Source organism: Drosophila pseudoobscura, chromosome 2, assembly GCF_009870125.1.
Source record: "Drosophila pseudoobscura strain MV-25-SWS-2005 chromosome 2, UCI_Dpse_MV25, whole genome shotgun sequence".
NCBI classification, from domain to species: domain Eukaryota; kingdom Metazoa; phylum Arthropoda; class Insecta; order Diptera; family Drosophilidae; genus Drosophila; species Drosophila pseudoobscura.
This window is the reverse complement of record NC_046679.1, coordinates 12,514,305-12,536,533: the sequence shown is the minus strand read 5'-3', so window position 1 is coordinate 12,536,533 and position 22,229 is coordinate 12,514,305. Positions and strand designations below refer to the sequence as shown.

At 42.0% G+C, this 22,229-nt stretch overlaps 1 protein-coding gene across 5 annotated transcripts in view; it reads right to left on the bottom strand.

Annotated features, from left to right (window-relative positions):
* Positions 1 to 22,229, bottom strand: part of SKIP (Shal K[+] channel interacting protein) — a 174,747-nt gene that overhangs the window by 88,050 nt on the left and 64,468 nt on the right. Inside the window, exon 3 of one of the 5 annotated variants that reach the window (XM_033376532.1) lies at positions 5,718 to 5,744. The exons of the other annotated variants lie outside the window; for them this stretch is intronic. Within the exon in view, the coding sequence (XP_033232423.1) occupies positions 5,733 to 5,744 (12 nt within the window). The 3' untranslated portion in view covers positions 5,718 to 5,732. Of the gene's footprint in view, positions 1 to 5,717; positions 5,745 to 22,229 lie in introns of those variants that run through there. 5 annotated transcript variants of the gene reach the window in all.

Genomic DNA, 22,229 nt, shown 5'->3' with positions numbered 1-22,229 from the left:
TTCTCTATCGCTAATGATAAAAATGTTGATTATGCATTTCTCGTTTTTTTCTTTCATTTTATTGCTTTTGGCTTTTGGTGTTGATTGCAGTTGATTGCGTGGGCTCCTGGCTCGTGGGGTTGCGGGGGCGGTAGGTGTTGAAAAAATGTGTGAGTATTGGTTGGGGGTGCATATTTTCAAGGTGCTAATGAAAAGTTGCTTTGAGGAATGATAGCTTCGTTTATGCACACCAAAACTGCCAAAGTGATGAATGAGTGTATTCTGTATTTCCTTAATTTACATTTTCCAAATCGATTTGCACCACAAAATGTTTGTTTCTCAATGTATTTTGGTGTGTTGCTAGCTCTGGCATTACATTTTTATATGCCATGTAATTATTCTCACTGTAAACTCTTCTGCTGGCTTTGATTTTCTTTGCTTTGCCACTGCGTTGTTCTTGTAATTTGCCGATTTTATTGCTTGCCAGCGAAGGAGAGAGGATTGTAGCAACAAAAATCCCAGCCCTGACAGCGCTTTGACGGCAAGTTTGATGAGAGAGAGAAGAACGAAGAAAAATCCGACCCGAAAAAACAGTGCGTAACGAGGGCGGACGAAGGTCTTTGTAGAGCCGAAGTGCCAGCGAAAACGTTTTGTCTTTGTACTCGTGTGGTTGTTGTTGTTGCTAGACACAATTCGTCTTGCGAACAGCTCGCTCAGAGAGGATCATCGGAGCGCAAAAGGCGACAAGAACTGACGTGCAAAATAATCCCAGGTGCAGCCGAGTGCGAGCGAGAGGTAAATGTCTATCCAGCTTCTGCCTTTGCCTATCCTCTGCCCATTTGGCTGTTTTGTTGGTGCGAATTTCGCTCGTCGGCAGATCTTAGCAGCGATAACATCTCTGCTTGGTTTAGCCGAGTGCAAGCGAGAGGCAAATGCCAGTCAAGAGAGCTGGGAATTCGGGTTTCATATCAGATACATATTTGTAGAGTTCAATCCTTTTAAAGCAAACCCATAGCCTAAAATCATAAACGAAATTTCCACCTGAGATGCAAATCAGCTTTCCATCAGCAACCTCCCCCTTCGAATCCATTAGTAGCACTCCTAATTACAGTCAGTAGAGTGTGCCACAGCAACAGCTAATTGCCACTACAGCAGCGGCACTAAGAACGTATTAGGCAGGCACACAGTGCCCCCCGACCCCCCGACCCCCTTTCCACCTCTGAGCTCTCTCTCTCTCTCACACTCTCCATTTTCCATTTCATATCATAATTTCAACACCAACCTGAAACATTGCAAGTCAGCGATAGATAGACAGATAGACAGAATGGAGGACTGGCGGAATAGACACAAACAAATTGACGTGCCGACACATCGACTAATGGACACGACGGCTGCACTGCCAATGGGGAGAACAGAACCCCCGAAAAACGAACAAATTGCTCGAAAACGATAGACGAAAACTGCCAATGCCAGGGAAAATTTCAGTTTTGGGCGGGAAAATTGCTCGCTTTATGGTAAAAATTGCATAAATAAATCATGTTCTAATATTGCACTTGCCCTTGCAACAATCTGTCAGAGGAGTAGCAGCAGCAGTGGCATCAACACCACCCACGAGTCAGTCGGAAGTGCAGAGCGCGAGAGGAGTGGAGAGGAGCGGAGAGGATGGCAATGGCGCAGACAATAGCCTGGACTGAAGGACCTGACGGACAATGGGAATGCCTGGGGGGGGTGCAGGGAGGGGGCAATGTCAAACCCTGGCGTGAATGAGCGCGCACAAAATGGCGTTTAAGGCCATAAACAGCGAGCAGGAGCTGCCAGCCAGGGTCCAGCCAGGCAAACCAATCGATGTCCGACCATAGATACTGCAGAGTCATCTACTGTGGAGGGGGGAAGGGGTGGGGGTAGGGGGACCTAACCTCAACCTCAACCTGAACATGAACCTGCTGCTGCTGGAGGAGCACCCGGAACTGTATCTGTGTATCCATGTATCTGTGTATCCATGTATCTGTGTATCTGTGTCTAGCGCTTGTCTGACAAACTGAATCGCCTGTCTGTTTTGGCGCTTAATTCGTCACTAAATGAGATTTTTTTTTTTTTTTTCCACTGTTGCCTCGTTCGTTTTTGGCCATTGTTGTGCGCCATCGAAATTGCTATTTTGGAAGCCAGTGCTCGTGCTGTGGCTTTGCCGCATAGCTGAAGTGTACAGGAGTTTAGGAATAGCGCGAGGCTTGGGGTGGGGGCATGCGGCAGGCGGCATGCGCCTGGCGCCGACAGTTGCAGCCACTTTGCAATAACACAGCGTGAAATTGCAACGCCAAATCGAATCAGTCCGCACGGGAAATTCGATTTTTTGTTCATTGCAGCGCTGGAGAGGAGACGACTCCAAAAGCTACTAGTCTTTTGCGGGCAATCAGACAGCAACAAATGCCCGGGATACCGGGCAAAGCAAAGCAATTTCGAGGCAAAAGTTTTTCGGTCAAAACAGACTGTTGCTAAAGGCGGCAACAACCCAAAAACAAAGCTACTCGCAAAAATCACTTAAAAAGGAGCCAAAAACACAAATACCCTCGAGGAATTACTGAGAAATCTACCAGAAAAGCTCTATCTGCAAGCTTGCTATAGCTGCTAAGCCACTGTGGGAGAGAGAAAGATAGATCAGGGATCGTTTGGTATTTAGACCTCTAAGGACACTTTTTGAAGCCTCCTTTGAGTGGAGTCTCTAAAAGAAGGGCATTCAATAGTCTACCCCCAAAAAGTCTGTGCTGTTTCGGACTCCAAGCTGCCAAGTGTCCAACAACTGTCCATCCATCCATCCATCCATCCATCCATCAGTAGCAGAAGCGTAATGAAATGAAATTACAAAATGTGCTGAATGCTGGCTCTTCCCTTCGAATGTTTTGTAACATTTTTGCATATCCATTCATTCCACTGCAGTCCTTTTGCTCGTTTTTTTTTTTTTTTTCTCCATTGTGGCATAAATTGCTTATTTATTGTTTAAAATGGTTTCGTCGCTCTCTCCTTCTCACCGCCAGGTGCCAAAATTTACGTGTTCGAATGACCATTTGCTGGACAGCTTTTTGGTTGGGGAAATGCCAAAATTGCTGCTTGATCAAGCACTAAAATATTTGAGCTAATTTTCGGCATCATTCGATTGGCATTTCCTTGAAATTTGCATATTTTTGGCAGCGCTTAAAAGTAATTTATGATTTTCCAAGTGAATAACTGATGATTATGCCCTGGTTTAGGGCTTTATAATCATAAATCTTCAAGCAGGCGCCAATCTGCCACGAAAGGGGGTTAAACTAAGAGAAAAGCTACTGCTAAGCTGCTCTGGGAGAGAGAAAAACCAGCCTGCAGGCCATAATTATGATCCGATTGTTACCAAATTTGGCAATCTGGCAGATGGGATAATAATTGTTCTTTCCAGGCTTTTGTATCTTCCAAATTGGGGTTAAACACCCCAAAATTCGAGCTCTTTTGGGCAAGATATCAAATAAATGCATGTGGCATCCACTTTACTCCACTCCAAGACACTTCTTGGCCTTAAAACATCTCCAGATCATCCAACAGAACAAGAACTCAATTAAAGTTGGTGTAAGATTGGCTCTCAACAGAGCCTCAAGGCTCAAGGAGGAGCTGACTGGACGTAAAAATCATATGCAAATGAAATTGTCTCCATTCGACACGAACCGTTAAGATCATGTCCTCCCCCCCCCCACACACACACACACAGAGACACAGAGACACATGGCTCATCCAATTTTGGTCAACACTGACAAAGGCTTTGCCAATCAAGAAGATGCAACTGCAACTGCAACAGCAACTGCAACGGCGGCAACAACTGCATAACGATATGCAAAATATGCAACACAGATGCCATATCGGCTGTCAGTTGTCAGAGAGTCAAAAGGCAAAGAGGACAGACAGTGGTGGAGACTCCTCCTGTGGCAGACTCCTGTGGCAGCCTCCTGTCGCTTTGCGCCCAATTACGCCTTCAAATTGAGTGATAAATGTCTTGAAGATGGCACATAAATAAACTTGAGTTAAATTTATTACACAACCCACACAAAGACTTCATAAAAATGCAAACTAAATGAACTATTAAAGGAGGCAGCCAAAGAGAGGGAGAGACAGAGTCGGCAAAACATGAGAAACACCGAAAGACAAACAAACAAATGAAGAAGGGATCCCAAGACAATTGAATTGCATTGCCAGAAGGGGGGAAAGGGGGGAAGCCACGGCGGTGTGTGAGAAAAAAACAAAAAAAAAAAATGCAAATAAATGCGCAAATAAAATGTGCAATCAACGTGGAGATGGCGTGGCCTGGGCAATACCCCAGAAGAAGTGTGAATGTTGCGCATGCGCGGAGTCGCCACGAACCAAGTGCGCATCAATTAGGAACGAAACGGAACGGAACAGCAGCACGAACTCTCCAGCCGGCATCCAAAGATAAAGCAATGCCACAACAGAAGAAGAACAGGCTCCAAAAACGTTTAGATAAACAAATACAGAAGAATGCTGAAATGCTGAAATGCTGTTAAAAGGCAACAAAATGAAGTGGCGGCAGTGGCAATGGGGCATATAGGGTCCACCATCGAACCCTGAGGAGGGACTCTGCGACTCCTGCTCTCTCTGTATCTCTCTCTGTGTCTCTGTGTGTTGCCACAATTTCAATGAACATGCTCGCACACAGTTGAAGAGCAAACAAATTTATTACGCGCCGTTTGAACAGCGCATAAATTTTAAGGCCCAGAGCCCAGTCACGGCCTGGCCAAGATTAACATACTGGCTAAAACCGAGCAGCGAGTAGACTCCAATCGATCCAGTCGGAGCCGGATTGCGTGCCACAGAGCCTGAGAGGCAAAAAGAGGCATGCGTGATTTACAAACAGCGCCACATTTGGCAAAAACCATTTCAAAGGGGGGCGGAAAGGGGGGACTCTACGTAAAACGATTTAAAGCTGAACACGACCAATTTGTGGATAGTCTTTGGGGCACAGAGACAGAGAGAGAGACCCCCTGATGATCCGGCACGATGCTGTGCCACACATTTCTCATTTCCAGAATTTATGTTGAGACCCCAGACAATTGATTGTTGAATGAAGATCGAAGGCAGGGCAGGGCCAAGACCACTCCCTCTCTCTGTGGGTAATTCAATACGTTTTAAGGCCGGCTAATTTCCGAATTCGAATGCTGAAACTAATATGTGATTTTTGTTCAAAACCTGCGGGGACCTCACACTTTTTTTTTGACCGCCGCTCGGTGACATTTCGATTTATTTTTATTGATTCGTCGGTGGCCATGGGGGCTCGGTGCCAGGTGATGCTCTGAAATGCCAGTCAGGCGCCGAGTGGCACGCAAGTGATCATCACACCTTGATAAGGAGAGGGTACCCCCCCTTGGGGCATGGCTTGGGTTGGGGAGTATCCGTGTGCGTGTGTTATCTGAAAGCTGCCCCCTGAATTTCTTACTTTTATGCTTGATTTATTGACTTTATTTTATGGCCCCTTGATTGGACACTAAATGAGTTTTTAAACTCCCAAACGAATGGGCCGGACCAGGCCGGGCTCTTATCAATTTTTTCCCCCTCACTCTTTTTTTTATTGGAAGTTTCCCTTCAGATACAGATACAGATACAGTACATATGTATGTACATTTATTCGTTGGAAGTTTAAGTCACTTACGTTTTACATTTAAGCCACGTTTTTTTCGGTTTAATGTCGGTACAAAACGTTTCGGTTACGAAGGAAGGTCTCAAGAACTTACCTGAAACGAAAAAGAGTAAGAGAAATGTTAATTAAATTTATCGTAGAGTCTTTTTGTGGTCGCCTTAATTGCAATTAAATGTAAACACTCTTTTGGTCGGGGGATTTATTTGGCTGTCGAGCGATCAATCACTGGGGGGGAAAGTGTGCTTCCCAATGGGGATCTCCGTGGGTGGAGAATCGTATAGGAATAAATCACTTTACCATTTGAAAGCGATTTCATTTGATTGTGGATTAAAGCTTAAGGATTCCACGAGTTTATTCCCCCATAAAGGAGTTCGAATTTATTGGCACTCTTTCGGGATTTTCTTGTGCCTAAAACCCACCTTTGCACAACCCACTAAAAGGCAATTTAATCCGTTTATTTTCGGTACAGTGCCTGGCAAAAAGGACTGATGAATGAAGGAGATTAAATCTTTTCAAAGACAAAAAACATTTATTCTAAACGATAAATTGTTGAAGTCGAAAGAGTGGAATCTCTTATTCAAATGAGATACTAAAGTGTATAACCTGCATGAATTCCCCTAAGCGAACGGCTAGAGTCTCACTACAGTGACCATTCGCCACGAACGATTCGGAATATTTTAGATATGAAATACCGAAACGATATCGATCATTTATGAAATGTATCGATTATTTATGGATCTATTATGAATTTATAGATATGTTTCTTATTTTATTTATTATTTATAAATATATTGAGAATTTATAGACATTTATTTATTTTTTTTTTTTTAATGTATTTGTGATGTATTTATTATTATTGATATTGTTTGATTTTATATATTTTGGTATAAAATATCATTACTATTTCGATAATTTCTCGATTTATAGATATTTTTTTTTAAGTATTACCGATGACTTATTTTGTGATTCGAAATATTTTGGGACAAACTCCTTTATAAACTTAAGCAAAGGCTATAAAATTCATCGATCATAAATAACTTGTATCGATAATTTATTAATGAACCTATCTTTAAAATTCTATCGTTGCGATTGCGATAATTTATCGGTATCAGTGAGCATTTATACACTTGGGCAAAATGTTATAGCATTTTTCGCTCATCAACCAAGTTGTCGATAATCTGTGGAATTTATTGATTATTTATAGATTTATTGAGAATTTATAGATATGTATTATTTATGTATTATCAATAATTTTTTTGACGATTTTATATATTTTGGGTTAAACTCTAGATACGATTTCGATCATTTATCGGTATCAGTGAGCCTTTATAAGCTTGATACAAATATTAGAGCATTTATCGATCATCAATAAATATTATCGATTATTTATCGATACACGTTTTTTGAAATTCCTTTAAAATTACACAAATTTGTAGGTTTTTAGTTAAAAATAGATCCTAGAAATTCAAATATTGTGAGAAGAAATACTTCTTTGACTTTTGAGAGGCTGTGGAAGATCCATTTCCCCCCCATATCTCGAGCTCCCACATGACACACATTCCTCGAGCACCCATTTCAGTGACTTGCTAGAGCCCTTGGGCCGCCTTGACGCGTCTTATAGCGCCGCGACGCACTGTCTACAGCCTCCAGTCAGCTCTCAAACTCCATTTGAATATGGGCCCACGCAATGTAATTACAAAACGAACATCAAAGTCGTGCATAGACATAGACACAGAGGTCCCATACTCGCTCTATTCAGCATTGTAGACACACAAAACATGTTAACTATAATTAAACATAAATAGGCAACAGCAACAACAACAGCGTGAATGGCAGGCAAAAGTGTCCATCAAAAAGGTCTATACTCTGCTTTCTGCTTTTTGCTTTTTGCTTTCTGCTCTGCAAGCAAATGACGCAGAATTCTTTTTTAATTAAACATAAAATTACTTTGGCGCTGCCAGACAGATCGCACAGAGCTGAGGCAAATAAATCAAATGAAATCTACTTGGGTAAACAACTTTGTGAAGTGGCAAGTGGCAGTGGCAGAGGAAGAGTCCACGCGGGGAGTCGCCGTCGCCGTTGCCGTCTCCGTCTGCGGCACGTAATAATCATTTACATGAACACTCCGCATAAATGTCACGTTGCCGCGATTATAAAAATAACTCGAAATAACTTCAAACTCCGAACATCGAAGGAGAGCTGCGAGATGCTGTACCCCCCCCCCCCCCCTTGGCAGTCATAAATTAATGAATTTTTATTTGCTTATGCAATGGCTGGGGAAAATTGCATGCTCCACCCTGCACCTCCCTGCCCCTCTCCCTCCCTCTCTCTGAATCGCTCCCATCTACATATCTGTCTACTATCTATACATAATGAAAGCATATCCTGCTTCAAAAACAGAAAAAAAAATTGTATATGCACCCAGAGGTTGGAAAAAAGCAGACCAGGTGGAAAAATTCAATTTCCAGTCATATGAAGGCTGCCTCCTGGCTTCTGCCTCCTGCCTTCTGCCTCCTGCCTCCCGCTGCTGCGGGAGCTGCTCGTGGAGCTGCTGGAAAACAAGTTGCATCCGCAATTAAGTCATCAAGTTGCAATTATTGCCATAAAAACGAACAAAACGCAGGCAGCCAGCACTGCAAAAAATGTGGCCACGCATGAACGTGAGATGCGATGCTGGCTGCCGCTGCCGCTGCCGGCTGCCGGCTGCTGAAGCTTTGGGCTTGGCTTCGGCTTTGGCCACAACTCAGCAGCGAACAAAAAATTAAGCCAGAGCTGCAATACGACTCAGGCATACCCTCCACTAATGGGCACTACATATGTCCCCTTGAGGACTTCCGCGGCCAGAGAAAATAGGGACTAGAATGCGAATATTTACATTCATATGGAAATAATTACATATATAATTTTAAGATATTTCACAAAAAAAAAAAATAATAATAAAATAAAATAATTTAAAACAAAATTGTAAACAAATTAATATATATAACTAAGGGCCATACTGGCCTATGTGGGGCCCCCTCTGAGGGCCGTCCGGGTCAACCTAACCTAATATATACATATTTCATGTTTAAAACATATTTGAAAATATTTGATTTAAAAATTCTTCATAAAATAAATATAAATATAATAATAATACTAAGGTAAAAAAAATTATTATTTTTAAATTAATATACTTATTTTATATATAAAATAGATAGAATATTATTTCATTTCAAGATATTTCATATAATAAATACAAAGAATCAAAAATACAATTCCTAATTAAAAAAATAAATTTAAAAAAAACATTAATTTATGATAAAAAAAATAAAAATAAATAATAGTAATAAATAGATAAACAAAAAAATTGAAAAAAATGTATATATTTATTTCATATTTTTTAAATAAATATATTTCATATTTAAATTAAATATTTTAATATTCAAATTGAATTAATTAAATATTTTAATATTCAAATTAAATATAGTACCTACAAACTTAACACATTTTATTTATTTAAAGTGTTTTAAGCTTGAATTAACCCTTTCTTAATCCATTTAAATTTAAATCAAAGTGGATGCTATTTAATTTCACTTAGTTTGTTCTTTAAAACCGAATATTTAATTGAAATATAGGCGTGATTCTCTTTTGTTTTTACACAAGGACTCCATAACTCTCCGTTCCGACCCACACTTCTTTCCAGCTATTGCCTAAATCTCCCTTCAACCAATCATACCCTTCCCCCACTCCTCTCAAGGGGTACCACAGGGGGAAAGCAAAAAAAAAAGACAGAGGCTCCATGGCTGGGGTGTTGCCAGGCTCAGCGGGGCGGCAGCCGCAGCCGAGAAGCAGCAGACCTGAGACCTGAGCAAACAAAGCCAAATGCAACAAGAGGCAGGGGCAGGGGCAGAGGGGCAGAGGGGCAGAGGGCCACAGACAGAGACAGATACAGATACCGCGGCGATACAGATACAGATACAGATACACGCGCTGTGGCGGCGTCGGCGGCGGCAGATAAATTATTTTTTTCTCCCCCTCGCACCCCCCCTTCCCCCTCACTGTCCCTCTCTCTCTCCCTCAAGTCCATCCCGAGACACAGCAACAAGTTTTGGCTTAATTAAAAGCTGCATCAAGCCCCATGGATTGTTCCACGGATTCGGAATTGAATCGCATCGAATCGAATTGGATCGGATCGGCATGGGCATGGGGCATGGGGCATGGTTGGGGGGGGGGGAGACCTGGAGATGTGCGTCGTTGTAGCTTTTTATTTACTTTTCATGCTGCGGTCAAGTTTCTGTCGTCTCCGTGGTCGTTGAAATGACACTACAATGTCTTGAAAATGAAAATAAATACGAGTACAGAGCGAGAGCCCAGAGGTAGGGTTTTGAAGACCGCGAGACAAGGCAACAACCGTGGGGGCTACATGTTACACATTAAACCACATCGAGAGATCCCTTTGCCCTCTGCCTTTGGCCTTTTTTCTACTTTATTTTACCTTTTTTTCTTTGCCTTTGAGATTTTTGCAGCCAAGCGCAACGCCGACAATGACTTTGCCTCTTTTTTTTGTTCTTTTCTGTTTCTGTGTTTTATAAAATCTGATTTCAAGAGGATTTGTGTGTGCCTGTCAAAATGTTGATGTTTCACAAAACACCAGCGGCAGGGGCAGGGGCAAGGGGTAGGGGCAAGGGGCTGGGGCAGGCAGGTTGCAGATACGCTCTGGTGCTGCCTGAATGCCTGCCTGCTGCTCGATTTCAATCATGATCGATTTCATTTTCAGCTTCGTTTTGATCTCTTCTGTCTGTGGCGGAATTGTACGATTTTTGCGGTCTCTTCTTGGCCAAGTTATCCACTCTTCCTCTCTGTCTCTCCCTCTCTGTCTGTCTCTGTCTGTCAGTCATTGTCAGGTCTTTCGGAAATTACAACAATTTGTTTGCCTTATAAAGATAATGCCAGAACAAAGGCACAAACAATCATCATTATCGAAATGTCATAAAACCAAATGAGCGGGCATTATTCAATTTTAAACAACGACCCAGGCATCATCATCATCATTCCATTCCGCGAAAGCAGAAGCCACATCGGAGGCAGAGACAGAGGCAGAGGCAGCTGCTGCCAAACAACTTAATATCCCCGTGAGGAGCCAACAGGCAGCGGAGAGATACTTCGAGAGATGCCTGCCGAAATTCCCGGGCCCTGCCAAATAAATGTTTCAAATGCCCTTTCACTTCCTTTCAGCCAAGAACAACAAACAAAAAAATAAAATTAAGCATAATTACTGACAGCAATCGAGGCAGGCCCCACACAGGGCAAATACGTGAAGGCAGCATCCACCAAGGAGCCTCCATTGGATCTGGATGTAGATCTGGGGCTGGGCCAAAACGTTTTCATTAAAATTGCTGCCTTGGCCAGTTTGTGGCACCGAAAATTATATGCCCTTTCGGATGCTGCCAGTTCTTAAGGGTGGACCAAAGGGGAATACCTTGCCGGCCGCAAAGAGTGCGCCGTAAAATTGCAATTTGCCCAACAACGAAACGGAGTGAGACAATTATAAGCATGACAAATGAATTTCGCATCGAGTGGAGTCGAGAGGAGTCGAGTGGAGTCGAGTGGAGTCGAGAGGAGTCGAGTAGAGTCCTCTTGTTCCCAGGAAAAACTGTCAGTCAGTGGAGGATCAGTGGCATGGTGTACCTGAGATCGACTCCACGTTGCAGTGGCAGCTGTTGCCGCTGGGCACACACCTTCCAAGTCCAAGTCCGAGTCTGAGTCCCAGTCCCAGTCCCAACATTTTTGCATTCGAGCGGCAGAGTGCGTGTTTCGTTTCGTTTCGTTTTTATATGAATAATTGCATCTGGAAATCCTCCTCCTTTGCACAGCTGCTGTGCTGTTTCAAGGTGAATTTTCCAGTTGCCTTGCAACCGCAGACGACGTGACATGCGGCCGCCGACCGCCGACCGCCGACCACCATGAATGCCACAAATGCCCCAAAAACAAGGAAAAAAATTAAACCCAAACCGAATCTCAATTCAATTTTAATTCCCGTTTCCTTGGCTTTAAAAAAATTTGTATTTAATTTTAAGGCACTCACATTGTTGTTGCTGCTTGTTGCATGCCACATGCATGCTGCTTATGCGTTTATGAAATTTGCCTTTGTGGCTGCCACCCCCCCCACCCCCTTGGAAATTGCTTTGGTTATCCTTTGGCATGTCGAAGCTTTTTGCATCTTTTATGACGAAACACACAAACAACATTTTTTGGTAGCAGCTCTGTTTTTGTACATATTTTTGGCATTGAATGCGGTCCAAGACGGGCACAGAGCAAGGGGCGGGGGAGGCGGGGCCAAGGGCTTACATTAACCCTTTTTTTTCCATTTTTATTTGGCAAACATTTTAGCAGCAGGGTGACTCACCGAAAAGGTCCACCACACCAATTGGGCTCAAAAAAGGGGAGAATTTCATCTCAAGGGAGTGTGGCCTTTAGGTGTTCGGATAGCGGGGGGTATGAACCATCGCGGGGGTTGCTTAGGTGGTATAAAGGTCCTCCAGAATCGAGGTGTTTTTGGCCTAGATCAACAGTTCCTGGGGCTTCCTTTTGGAGGCATCTTGGAGGCCCAGGTACTTCCTCCTTGCCCTTGAGAGAGCCGCACAATGGCAGATGAGATCTTCCAGGGTTTCGATTCACAACGATTTCCCACATGGTGATGCCTTTCCCTTAAGCTACTTTTTATGCCTGAAAAATCTCCCTTTTTTCTCCAACCTGACACACCCTATTGGGCGAATGGTCTTTTCCTTTTTTCATACGCATATTTTTGGCAGCCACAAAATGTTGCACCATTACCAACAAATAGCCAGGCCCCCCAGCGGGTGGCTGTGTGCACAAACAGGACATGAAATTGTTTTGCACATAACGACAAACAAACAAACATGAAAAAGGATATGGATATGGATATGGACACGAGTGCAAAAGCATAACTGAAATTTCTCGCCAAAAAAAAAAGAGCGAACAAAATTTCTGTTTCTGTTCAAGGGGTTTTCCTTCGTTGTTTTTTTGTAGGTTTTAAAATTATATTTTCTTTATTTTTGGTGCTGTCTTTTGTTAATGTAATGAAAACGATGTGCTAAAAGTATTAAATTTGCATTGCATTTATGGGCATAAAGAAAAAATAAAGGCCAAAAGAGTTGTGTGGGATGGATATGGGATGGATGGATGGATGGATGGAGGGAGGCCTTTTGCATGGCTGAAAAAAGAGTTGCAAACAACTTTAACCTCTGCCAAATAGGAGTTTAAGCGTTTCAGAATTTCCGGTTGGACCAGTGCTGTCCATTATTTCCCTAAAAAACGATTAAAAGTGCTGCCAATTCCTTCCATCGACCATCGACTGACAGTAGTTTCAATTCAGTATGAATGAAATGATTGCCCTTTGCAATGCTGCCAGCTCCTTTGCAAGCAATCCTTTGAAAGTGCTGCCATCTTATTGATCTATGAGCAACAGAAGCTATTGGCAGGGCTGCCCATTCATTCTTAGAAGCACAACCGAAAGTGCTGTCAACTTAATTCCAAACGATCTATTCACAGTGCTACCAATTCTTCTAGGACAAACTGTTAACAGTGATGCCAAATAATTTCTAAGCAATCCACTGAAAGTGCTACAAAAAACTATTGACAGTGCTGCCAATTAATTATGACAGTGCTATCCATTCTTTCTAAAATAAACTATTGACAGTGCGCCAACTAATTTCCATTGACAGTGCTGCCAATTCATTATTCAAGAAACTATTAAAAATGGTGTCAACTAATTTTTGATGAAAACTATGGACATTGCATACGATTTATTCTTAGAGAAAGCATCGACAGTCCTGCCCATTCTTTCTAAAAAAAACTTTTGACAGTGCTACCCATTCTCTATGAAAGAAACTCATTTCCAGGCCATCAAAAATTATTAAAAGTGCTGCCAATTTCTTCTACAACAATAGATTGACAGTGCTGCCATTTGGTTGACTCATTCGCCAAATTCTTACTTAAAGAACTTACTGACAGTTCAGCCAACTCATTTGCAAAGAAACTAGTTAAAGTGGTGCCCATTCTTTCGGCAAGAAAGCTAGGAAAGAGCTGTCAGCTCATTTCCAAGCAACATCCATTGACAGTGCTACCTATTACTTCTTAAAGAAACTATTACAAGTGCTGCCAACTCGTTCTAGAACTAACTATTGACAAATATCACGTTCTCTTTGCATCTATCCTATTTCAAATTGAAGCTCTGCCTAATCATCATATTTTTATGAATATTTACATAAATTTTAATAATCATTCAATCAAACTATCTGCAAGATTATTCCCTTTCAGGCAATCCAATCCAACAAATTGTATGGTAATCCATTAAAATCTATCTCTATATCTCTCTATCTCTAATATTCCAAACCCCTTTATTGAATGAAATGTAGCTGCCAAACCAGAATAATTAGAAATCCTTCAAATCCATAAAATTCGTTTGTCAAATGCCAACATTTCCCAAAATAAAATCCCCATCTGTGATACGTTGCTGTTTGAATTTACATACATATGAATTTTACCGGGAAAATGGTATGATATCATGGCCTGCCTTTGCTACTGGGACACCATTCAGGGTGCTGTATATTTAATGCGCACTGCACGTGTTTGTGTTTTAATTAACAAGTATCGCGGCGGCAGTGGCACAAAACAATAAAAAATGCTATATTAAATTGAATGTGTGTGCTTTTGCTTCTGGGTAAATGTGGCTCTTAAAAGTTGTTCCATTAATTTGACAGACGAAGCGGGAGAGCGAGAGAGAGAGGCTCCTCCTGATGGCCGATGGCTGATTTGGCACTACCTTCCACCTTGGCGCTCGTAAAAGTGTAACAAAATGTTTACCAATTAAGCAAACAAAGCCGGGAGCAGAGGCGAAGACGAAGGCACTGAATTAATTGCGTGGGAACATTTAAGTGCGTTTTTATGCATTGCCACAGCCGGATGGAGGAGGAGCAACACTGGCTGCAGATTTCTGGCTTGGGGACACATCCTCCAAAGCCGTTAGGTGTTGGGCTCTGGACTCTCCCGCTGTGTGCGTGCCTCAAATGTCCCTCCAAGTGCTCATTAGTCCTCCAAAAAAAAGAAACATATATAGTTATGTAGCCTCTTTGATGAATGGTTGGCCTGGCCACTCGATCAATAAAATTAATTATTAGTTGGGGCCAAGCAAAGCTCCAGATTACCGATATCATTATCATATTATAATTCCCGCACAATGGCCTCTCGCCCGCTGCCTGATAAAATCATTTGTTATGCCCTGGCACGTCCTCTAGCTCGTGCCACGCCCCTGCCCCGTCCTGCCCCCCGCCTTCGCTGCATTAATTTCCCCTTTTAATTAGTAATTTAACCAAAGGAATAGCAGGAATAAGCCTGCGCTCAATATTCGCACAATTTTCTATTAATCAGCTTAAATATTTATTTCCATACATTTTTTGGTTAAAAACGAAAAAAAAAAACAAAAAAAAATAGATTCGTTTCGATTCTGCTGCTAATATCGCGGGCTATTTTAATGCAAATTGTGTGGTCTCATGCATGCGTTAATTTCCAAACAATTTATAATTGCAATGTAGTAAAATTTTTTTCATAAAAGAAATACCCAAACGAAAAACGTTTAAAGTGGCAGCAAACGGGGCTCGAAACGAAGATACCTCCGGGTGCAGGTCATGTATTTTGTTTTTGCAATCGCGGGTTGGAGTTAGCTTCGATGGCAGTGGGGAGTCGAGCCATGGAATCGTCAGGGTGTACTTTGTTTTTGCACTCGCGGGCCAGTGTGGCGTCGAGCATCACGCTCATGACATGTATTTTGTTTTTGCAGACTCGGTCTTTCTCTTTGGGCACTTTTCACATAAGCATCTAGCCATCGGTTGTCAGGGAATACCTTTATCTAGAAGCTGGGCACAAGGAAGTGCTCTCTGGCCTTAAGAGTGCCCCAAAGCCAGGTGTTCATAGAGCCAAAAGAGTGTTTTACTCCATCTATATCTCTCTACGCTTATTCCTCATGATTCCTCATTTCCACAAGTCTAATACACCTCTACTCTCTTCGAGTACCTCGTGCCATAAGCAAAAACTGAAACGCGGTAAAATGCAATCGATAGTTAATTAGCCTTTGTGTGAAAGCAAAGCCCTATTGTTCTTGTTTTTGAGGTTTTGCACACTTTTTTTTTTTTGCAGCCATTTTAATTGCAATTGAAAATTTCGCATCTGCATTTTTAGAGTATTATTTATAATTGAGTAATAATATGCGTAATAGAAAGCATAATTCTATGCAGCCCAATATATATCGTATAGTTAAGCCGGACGCCCTGTTTCTCATTAAGCCGCGTGTTCATTTACATTTCATCCTTTGGCAAAAACCCTTTTCGACGGCTTCATTTGGCCATTGGCAGTGGCATTTATTCTCGTGTTTTTTTTCGCCCATTTTTCTTTGTAGCTCTCGAAAGTCAAATAGAATTTCAATTAAGTTAAATACTTCAACTAAAATTGAACTAAAATGCAATACAAAGCAACGATGAAGCGTCATCAGGGCTCATTGCACTTCAAATTGCAATCTATCTGTATCGATTTGGGTACAGTGGCAACAGGACGCTGATGGAGGGCAGGAATAACCATAAAGGGGGGAAATCGTATAGAAGTTGTCGTGCGGATGGTCTATCTGGTTTTCTGTTGGGTCTATTTTGGTTCTATATTCATCCAAAATTTGCTTCATTTTAGGCCAGATTGAAAAATATTTGATGGGTAATCTATGAAAAGTGCCGATAAATGATAGAAAGCTCTTATTTTGGGTTCGTAAATTGTAAGCGAAATTAGAAATGTTAAAAGTGCCGATAAATGGTCGACAGCAGCATGATAAATTATCGATATACTTTTGGATATTTATCGTAAATTTTAAGCGAAATTATAATTGCTATTGCCAACTTATCGATAGCATCGATATTTGTTTGTGGTTTGTGGATTTTTTAGTAAACAATAACAAATTTTTGTATCGATAAATTATCGATAGCATCGATTTGTATTGTGTTTTGTGGATTATTTTTTATTTTAGTAAACACTCACTAATTTTTTCATCGATAAATTATCGATAGCACCGATATTTGCTTGTGGTTTGTGGATTTTTTAGTCAGCAATAACGAATTTTTTATATAAGCAGCGTACCATAATTTTTTCGATGACCTTTTATAAGTTATCGATAACTTATCGATACAATTGATGTATCTATCGAATCATATTGCTGGTGAATTTAATTATAAGAATTATCGAATCTATTTTAAAAAAGAATACGATAAATTAATCGATAATATATCGATATAGTATGCGGAATTAATCTTAAAAATTGTGGAATCTATAAGAATTCTATCCTTTTCTCTTTTGAGTTACTTTATCTCGCAGATCCCTCTAGTTCGAATCTCCACTGTACTTGATGACTGAACACACCCACCCACCCACCCACTGCTCCCATTCGCTCTCTCTCTGTCTCTTCATTTAGTCGACTGCCACTGCTCCTGGTGGCTTCTCTCCCCTGGAGAGTCAAACATTTTAGCATTCGCTTCATTGGCGTTCATCATTTTATTTGTTTAGGCCATTTCATCTCTCTCTGTCTGTGTGTGTGTGTGGAGGATTGTTGGCGCAAATCGATATAAAATTTGCTTGCCTATTTTTTTTTATTATAATTTTTATTTGGTGGCTGGCCACCCACTCATAATGAAAATGGCTTTCCACAAGTGCCCTTCAATTCGGCAACAAAAAAAAAATAGAAGCACCGATAAAAAATTCCAAATAAAATTGAAATAAAAATCAAAATAAAAGAAATTTATTTTCCCTTTTGTTTGCTTTTGATATTTGCACACATAATATGCGCCTTAACGCTCAAATACGCTCTCAATTGTCCGAAATATACATATATTTCCGAGGGAGGGGGGGCGGTGGGCGAGTCTGGTGGAGGGCCAGAGGCTCCATGGCTATGGCAGTTAAGTGGCTGCCACACACCGTTGCAAAATACCAAAAAAATAAAAATCGCATACAATATAAATAGAAATAAAGTTTTTCAAGTTGTCTGCGGCACAAGAGAGATTCGGGAAATATTCATTTACGGTACGGTGCGGGATGGATGGATGGATGGATGGATAGATCTCTTTGAACAGCCGCCGCCCACATTGTGTGGGAGTTTCTTTGTGCGCCATAATTATGTCATTTAAATGCAACAAGCTCTGGCAGTCAGTCAGGGAGTACGATGATAATTCATAATTAAAAACATGCCACATTGCTCATCTCAAAGATGCGAGACCCAGACAGAAAGAAAAAGGAAGCCAAAAGTCGAGCCAGGGCTAGCCGAAGCGAAAGATACTCTGGGCTAGAAGGTGGAGATATATTTGATAGGTTTATGCAGGTATTACCTTTCGAAGGAAGTTCCTGTAGTCAAAGGTGCCTCCTTTTTGGGCAGTGTACTTCCCTGAGCCACGTCGCGGGTCCAGACCCGTTTCGGGGCCAGCCTCCTTTGGAGGTTGCGCCTCTGAAGCCTGCCTCCTTCTATATGGCGTGGCGCGCGACTGTTAATTAAATGAGCGAGCAGGCAAACGAGCAAACGAGAGACTGATGGACGTGAGTGCAGGGCAGGGCGGAGGGCATGTGAGTGGGTGTGCGGCTAAATTGCTAAATGAGATTTGCCGAGGACACCCGCATACACAGACAGTAGCAGCCACATGAGGCACAAAGGGTTAATAGTGCATAGTTGCAAGTTGTCGTCATCGTCTAAGCCGAGGAGTGGCAGTGGCAGTGGCAGTGCCAGTAGTGCCTTCTAATTAAGGCCCAGGACGACATGGCATGCCAAGTGTGAATGCCCCTCGTCTCTGTCTCAGCATCTCTCTCTCTGTCTCCCTGTCTCCCTCTCTCTCTGTCTCCCTGTCTCTCTCTCTGTCTCTTTGTGGCTTTTGCATTTTGTCGCTCATTAGTTTATTGCCCAAAAAGACAAAACAAAAGCCTGACTTGGGGTTCAACTACCCGTCGGGCAATGCAGGTTAATTGCCCCCCACTGCCCCCCCCCCCCCCTCACTGCCCTACCCCCACGGTCTGCCAATTAGCGGCATGCGGAAGCTGCCACTTCTCGATGCCACTTCCACCATTAAATCACTGGGCAACTTTAAGACTTGTCAAATTACGCATACGACGCGTTGCCTCCGCTCCTTCCATCCTTCCTTCCATCCAGGAGAGGCCATAGCCAATCCATTTGCCAATCAAACACCGAGTTGTCAGCATAAATCTTTGAGGTCTGGTCCCGGGCCCCAGGCCCCCTGCCTGCCACTGGGTGTCTGTCTTTGTCGCGTTGACAGGCCCTCCGATCCGTGGCCCCGAACATGGGGCGTTGATGCACATATGTCACATGATAACAACATGAGGTCCATCCGCCGCAGTACAGCGCGAAGAAAAAAGTAAATATAAATTTAAGCAAAAATCACCCAAGGCCTGTGTAGGCGGTCGCCAGCCACCAGACAGCCAGAGACAACGGACCGGGGGCACCCCCAGACTCCCCGAGACCATGACTTGACTTGACTTGACTTGACTGAAAGGTGTTGCCAAATGAAATGAAGGCATGTCCATGTAATGCAAGCCACAGCAAAAAAACACACACAAAAGCAACAAATGCTGTCTGTCAGCGAAGGGCCGAGGCTTTAAATACACTGCCAGAGGGAAAAAACAGGGGTTTCCAAGAGTTGTTTAAGGTTTCCCTAAGCAAAAGGATACTTTCGGTTAGAATGACACGAAAAGAGGGGGGTTAAAACGATCAAATGGGTAATTTGCACGATTAAATATCGAAAAAAAGCGATAATTTTCTGTTTTTTATTGATTGTCGATCTCTAAATGAATATTTTATCGGTTATTTATCGACTTTGATGACTATTTATAGATTTATATCGGGTATGACAAGATGTTATCAATAAAGAATACATTTGATCGATAATTTTTTTAAGTTATGGGTATATCGATAATTTATCGATAACAAATGTTTACAGAAACTACCATAAGAAAAATATTCAACGATGGTATCGATTTTAGATTTATTAATGCATTTTTGATCGATCATTTATCGACATTATCGATTATTTATAGGGAGTTATGCCATTTCATTAATAGTAAATAGTTTTAAGCGATAATTTATCAAATTGAGGGGCTTATCGATAATTTATCGATATCAAAAATTCGAAGAAACAACTATAAGAAAAATATTCATTGATTAGACTTATAAATAAATAGTCTATCGATTACTTATCGATAATTTATCGACATTATCGATTATTTACAGCGTTATATTGGTGATTAAGGCATTTTATCAATAGCAAATCAGTTTTTTCGATAATTTATAGGTATTTATCGATAATTTATCGATAACAAATATTAATAATAACTACCATAAGAACAGGAATTGATCGGATTTCAGCCCATATACTCAGTATACATTTGTAAGCCTCTAAAATGCAGCCTTCTCTTCGCTGCATTCACCTTTAAAAAGTCACTAAACTCCTTCGTTTCAAGGTTAGGGTAGAGGACCAACAGGCAGACATGAAGAAAAGATCTGAAGCCCTGGAACTCGGGCTGGGGCTCGGTCTCGGGCTCATAGTTTGTTGCCTGTTTTGGCATGTGTCAAGAGTCCGGGGTCTTTGCAGCAAGACAAACCGAGTGCCCTGTCTGCGAGTCTCTCTGTGTCCTGCCACATGTCCATCAATGCGCTGCAGGCGCCTCATGATTCTCTCTTTCAGATCTCCAACTGATTTTTGTTGCAATTAATTTCTAATTAAAGACGTGCCCCGCCAGAGAAGGAACGAACCGAGAGACCAGAGCGCCAGACATGGAGACCAGGGAAATGGGTCAAGAGGTGCCCAAAAAAAAAAAAAAAGAGGAACCGAAAAGATGAAAACTAAAAGTGTATGCAAAGTAGGGAAGAAAAAACTGTTACATGTGGGCCATGTAGATGAGGCAGTGGCATGATTAGCCTCTCTGCCCGCTGGCAGCCTAGATCTTACTTGCCACAGCCAACAGCAGGCAGCAGCAGTGGCAGGCAGCAACACAGGCACTTCATTAAATATTTAAATGAGCATCCTGTTTTCTCTTTTCTGGTTTTCTTTTCTGTTCTTTTTTTTTGTAGTTTGCAACAACCTACAGCACCTACACAAAGAGAGCGCGGGTGTCTACAGATAGTGGCAGGAACCGAGCCAGAGTTGGGGGCAGAGACAGAGACAGAGGCCGAGTCGTTGGAGGAGGACTGCCTCTGCATATGCAGATTCATAAGCAGTTAATTAAGGCCGAACCCGGGCCACGGGAGCGACCGAAGTCGCATCTGGAACTGAAACTGAAACTGCAAAAGTGGGATCTGCAAATGGGAATTGGGAGTGGGAATGGGCATGGGGTTCTGCGGATCTGGGATTGTGGCATGGACACGGGCAGCACAAACACAAACACAAACATCTACAACTGCAATCAACAAGCAGAGACCGAAACCGAAACAAATGAGAAGGCTGCATAATGAGTATGGCGACCAAAGGATACCCAGTATTCAGATACAAAAGATATCTACAAAAGATATTTCGCTATCGGATTTATTCTGATCATCATTTGGTGACCCTATTCCACTGGTGGCACACTGGGAATCATATGGTTTCGCTGCCTAAATGTCCCATAAGTGAAAGGCCTCTTAAAACAGAAAGATCAATCGCCAGGGGCTATACAAAAAGGTTTACTGAAATAATCCCGACATTTTCCTTGACCGGTAAAAAAATGAAATATATTTTTAAAAATAAATTAAACAAAAAATTAAATTTAAAAAAAATAAACCCTTTTAATGAGAATACAAAAAATAGGTGGATAATAAATATTTATAAAGCTTTACGATAGATCATCGTATTTTTATATAAAAACTGACATTTTTAGCACGTCCTAGAATTAATATAACTAAAAAAATACTACCCCAAAATATATATTTTTTCTAGCTATTTCCATCCAAAAAAGATGGGCAGAAAGATAGTTCCCAAGTACAGCACTGTACCAAATTCCCCAGCTTTATTTGTAACCCCCTGTCTCGTAGTTCTCCGACTTCCAGGTCCGCCTCATATACCCATCATTCCCGTCAGTCTTATAGCGGCCATAAAAAAAAGTGAAAAACCATATAGAAGTGCCTTTTGCCCCTGGACTGACGGACTGACTGCAGGCCCAGTTGTCGTAAGTTTGGGGCAAGGCCTCCTTCGGGCTGTTGCTTGCGGCTCAGAGCCGTGCAACACATATTTTACACATTTCATTTTCATTGCTGCACGAATTTATTTGGCAATAAGAGCAGGCAGACACAGCAGAGAGACAGACGGCGATGGCGATGGCGATGGAGATGGAGATGGAGAGTCAAGAAATGGTATTTTTGTGCCAGGCCTTGGGGTTTTTGGTGGCATATTCCACATGTCGCGCGCGTGTGTGTGTGTGTGTGTGTGTTGGGGGTAATTTTCATACAAGTGAAATATTATTTATAAAATTTCCCTGCCGTTCGGGTGGGCGGTAACTGCGGCACTGCGCTACGCCGTAA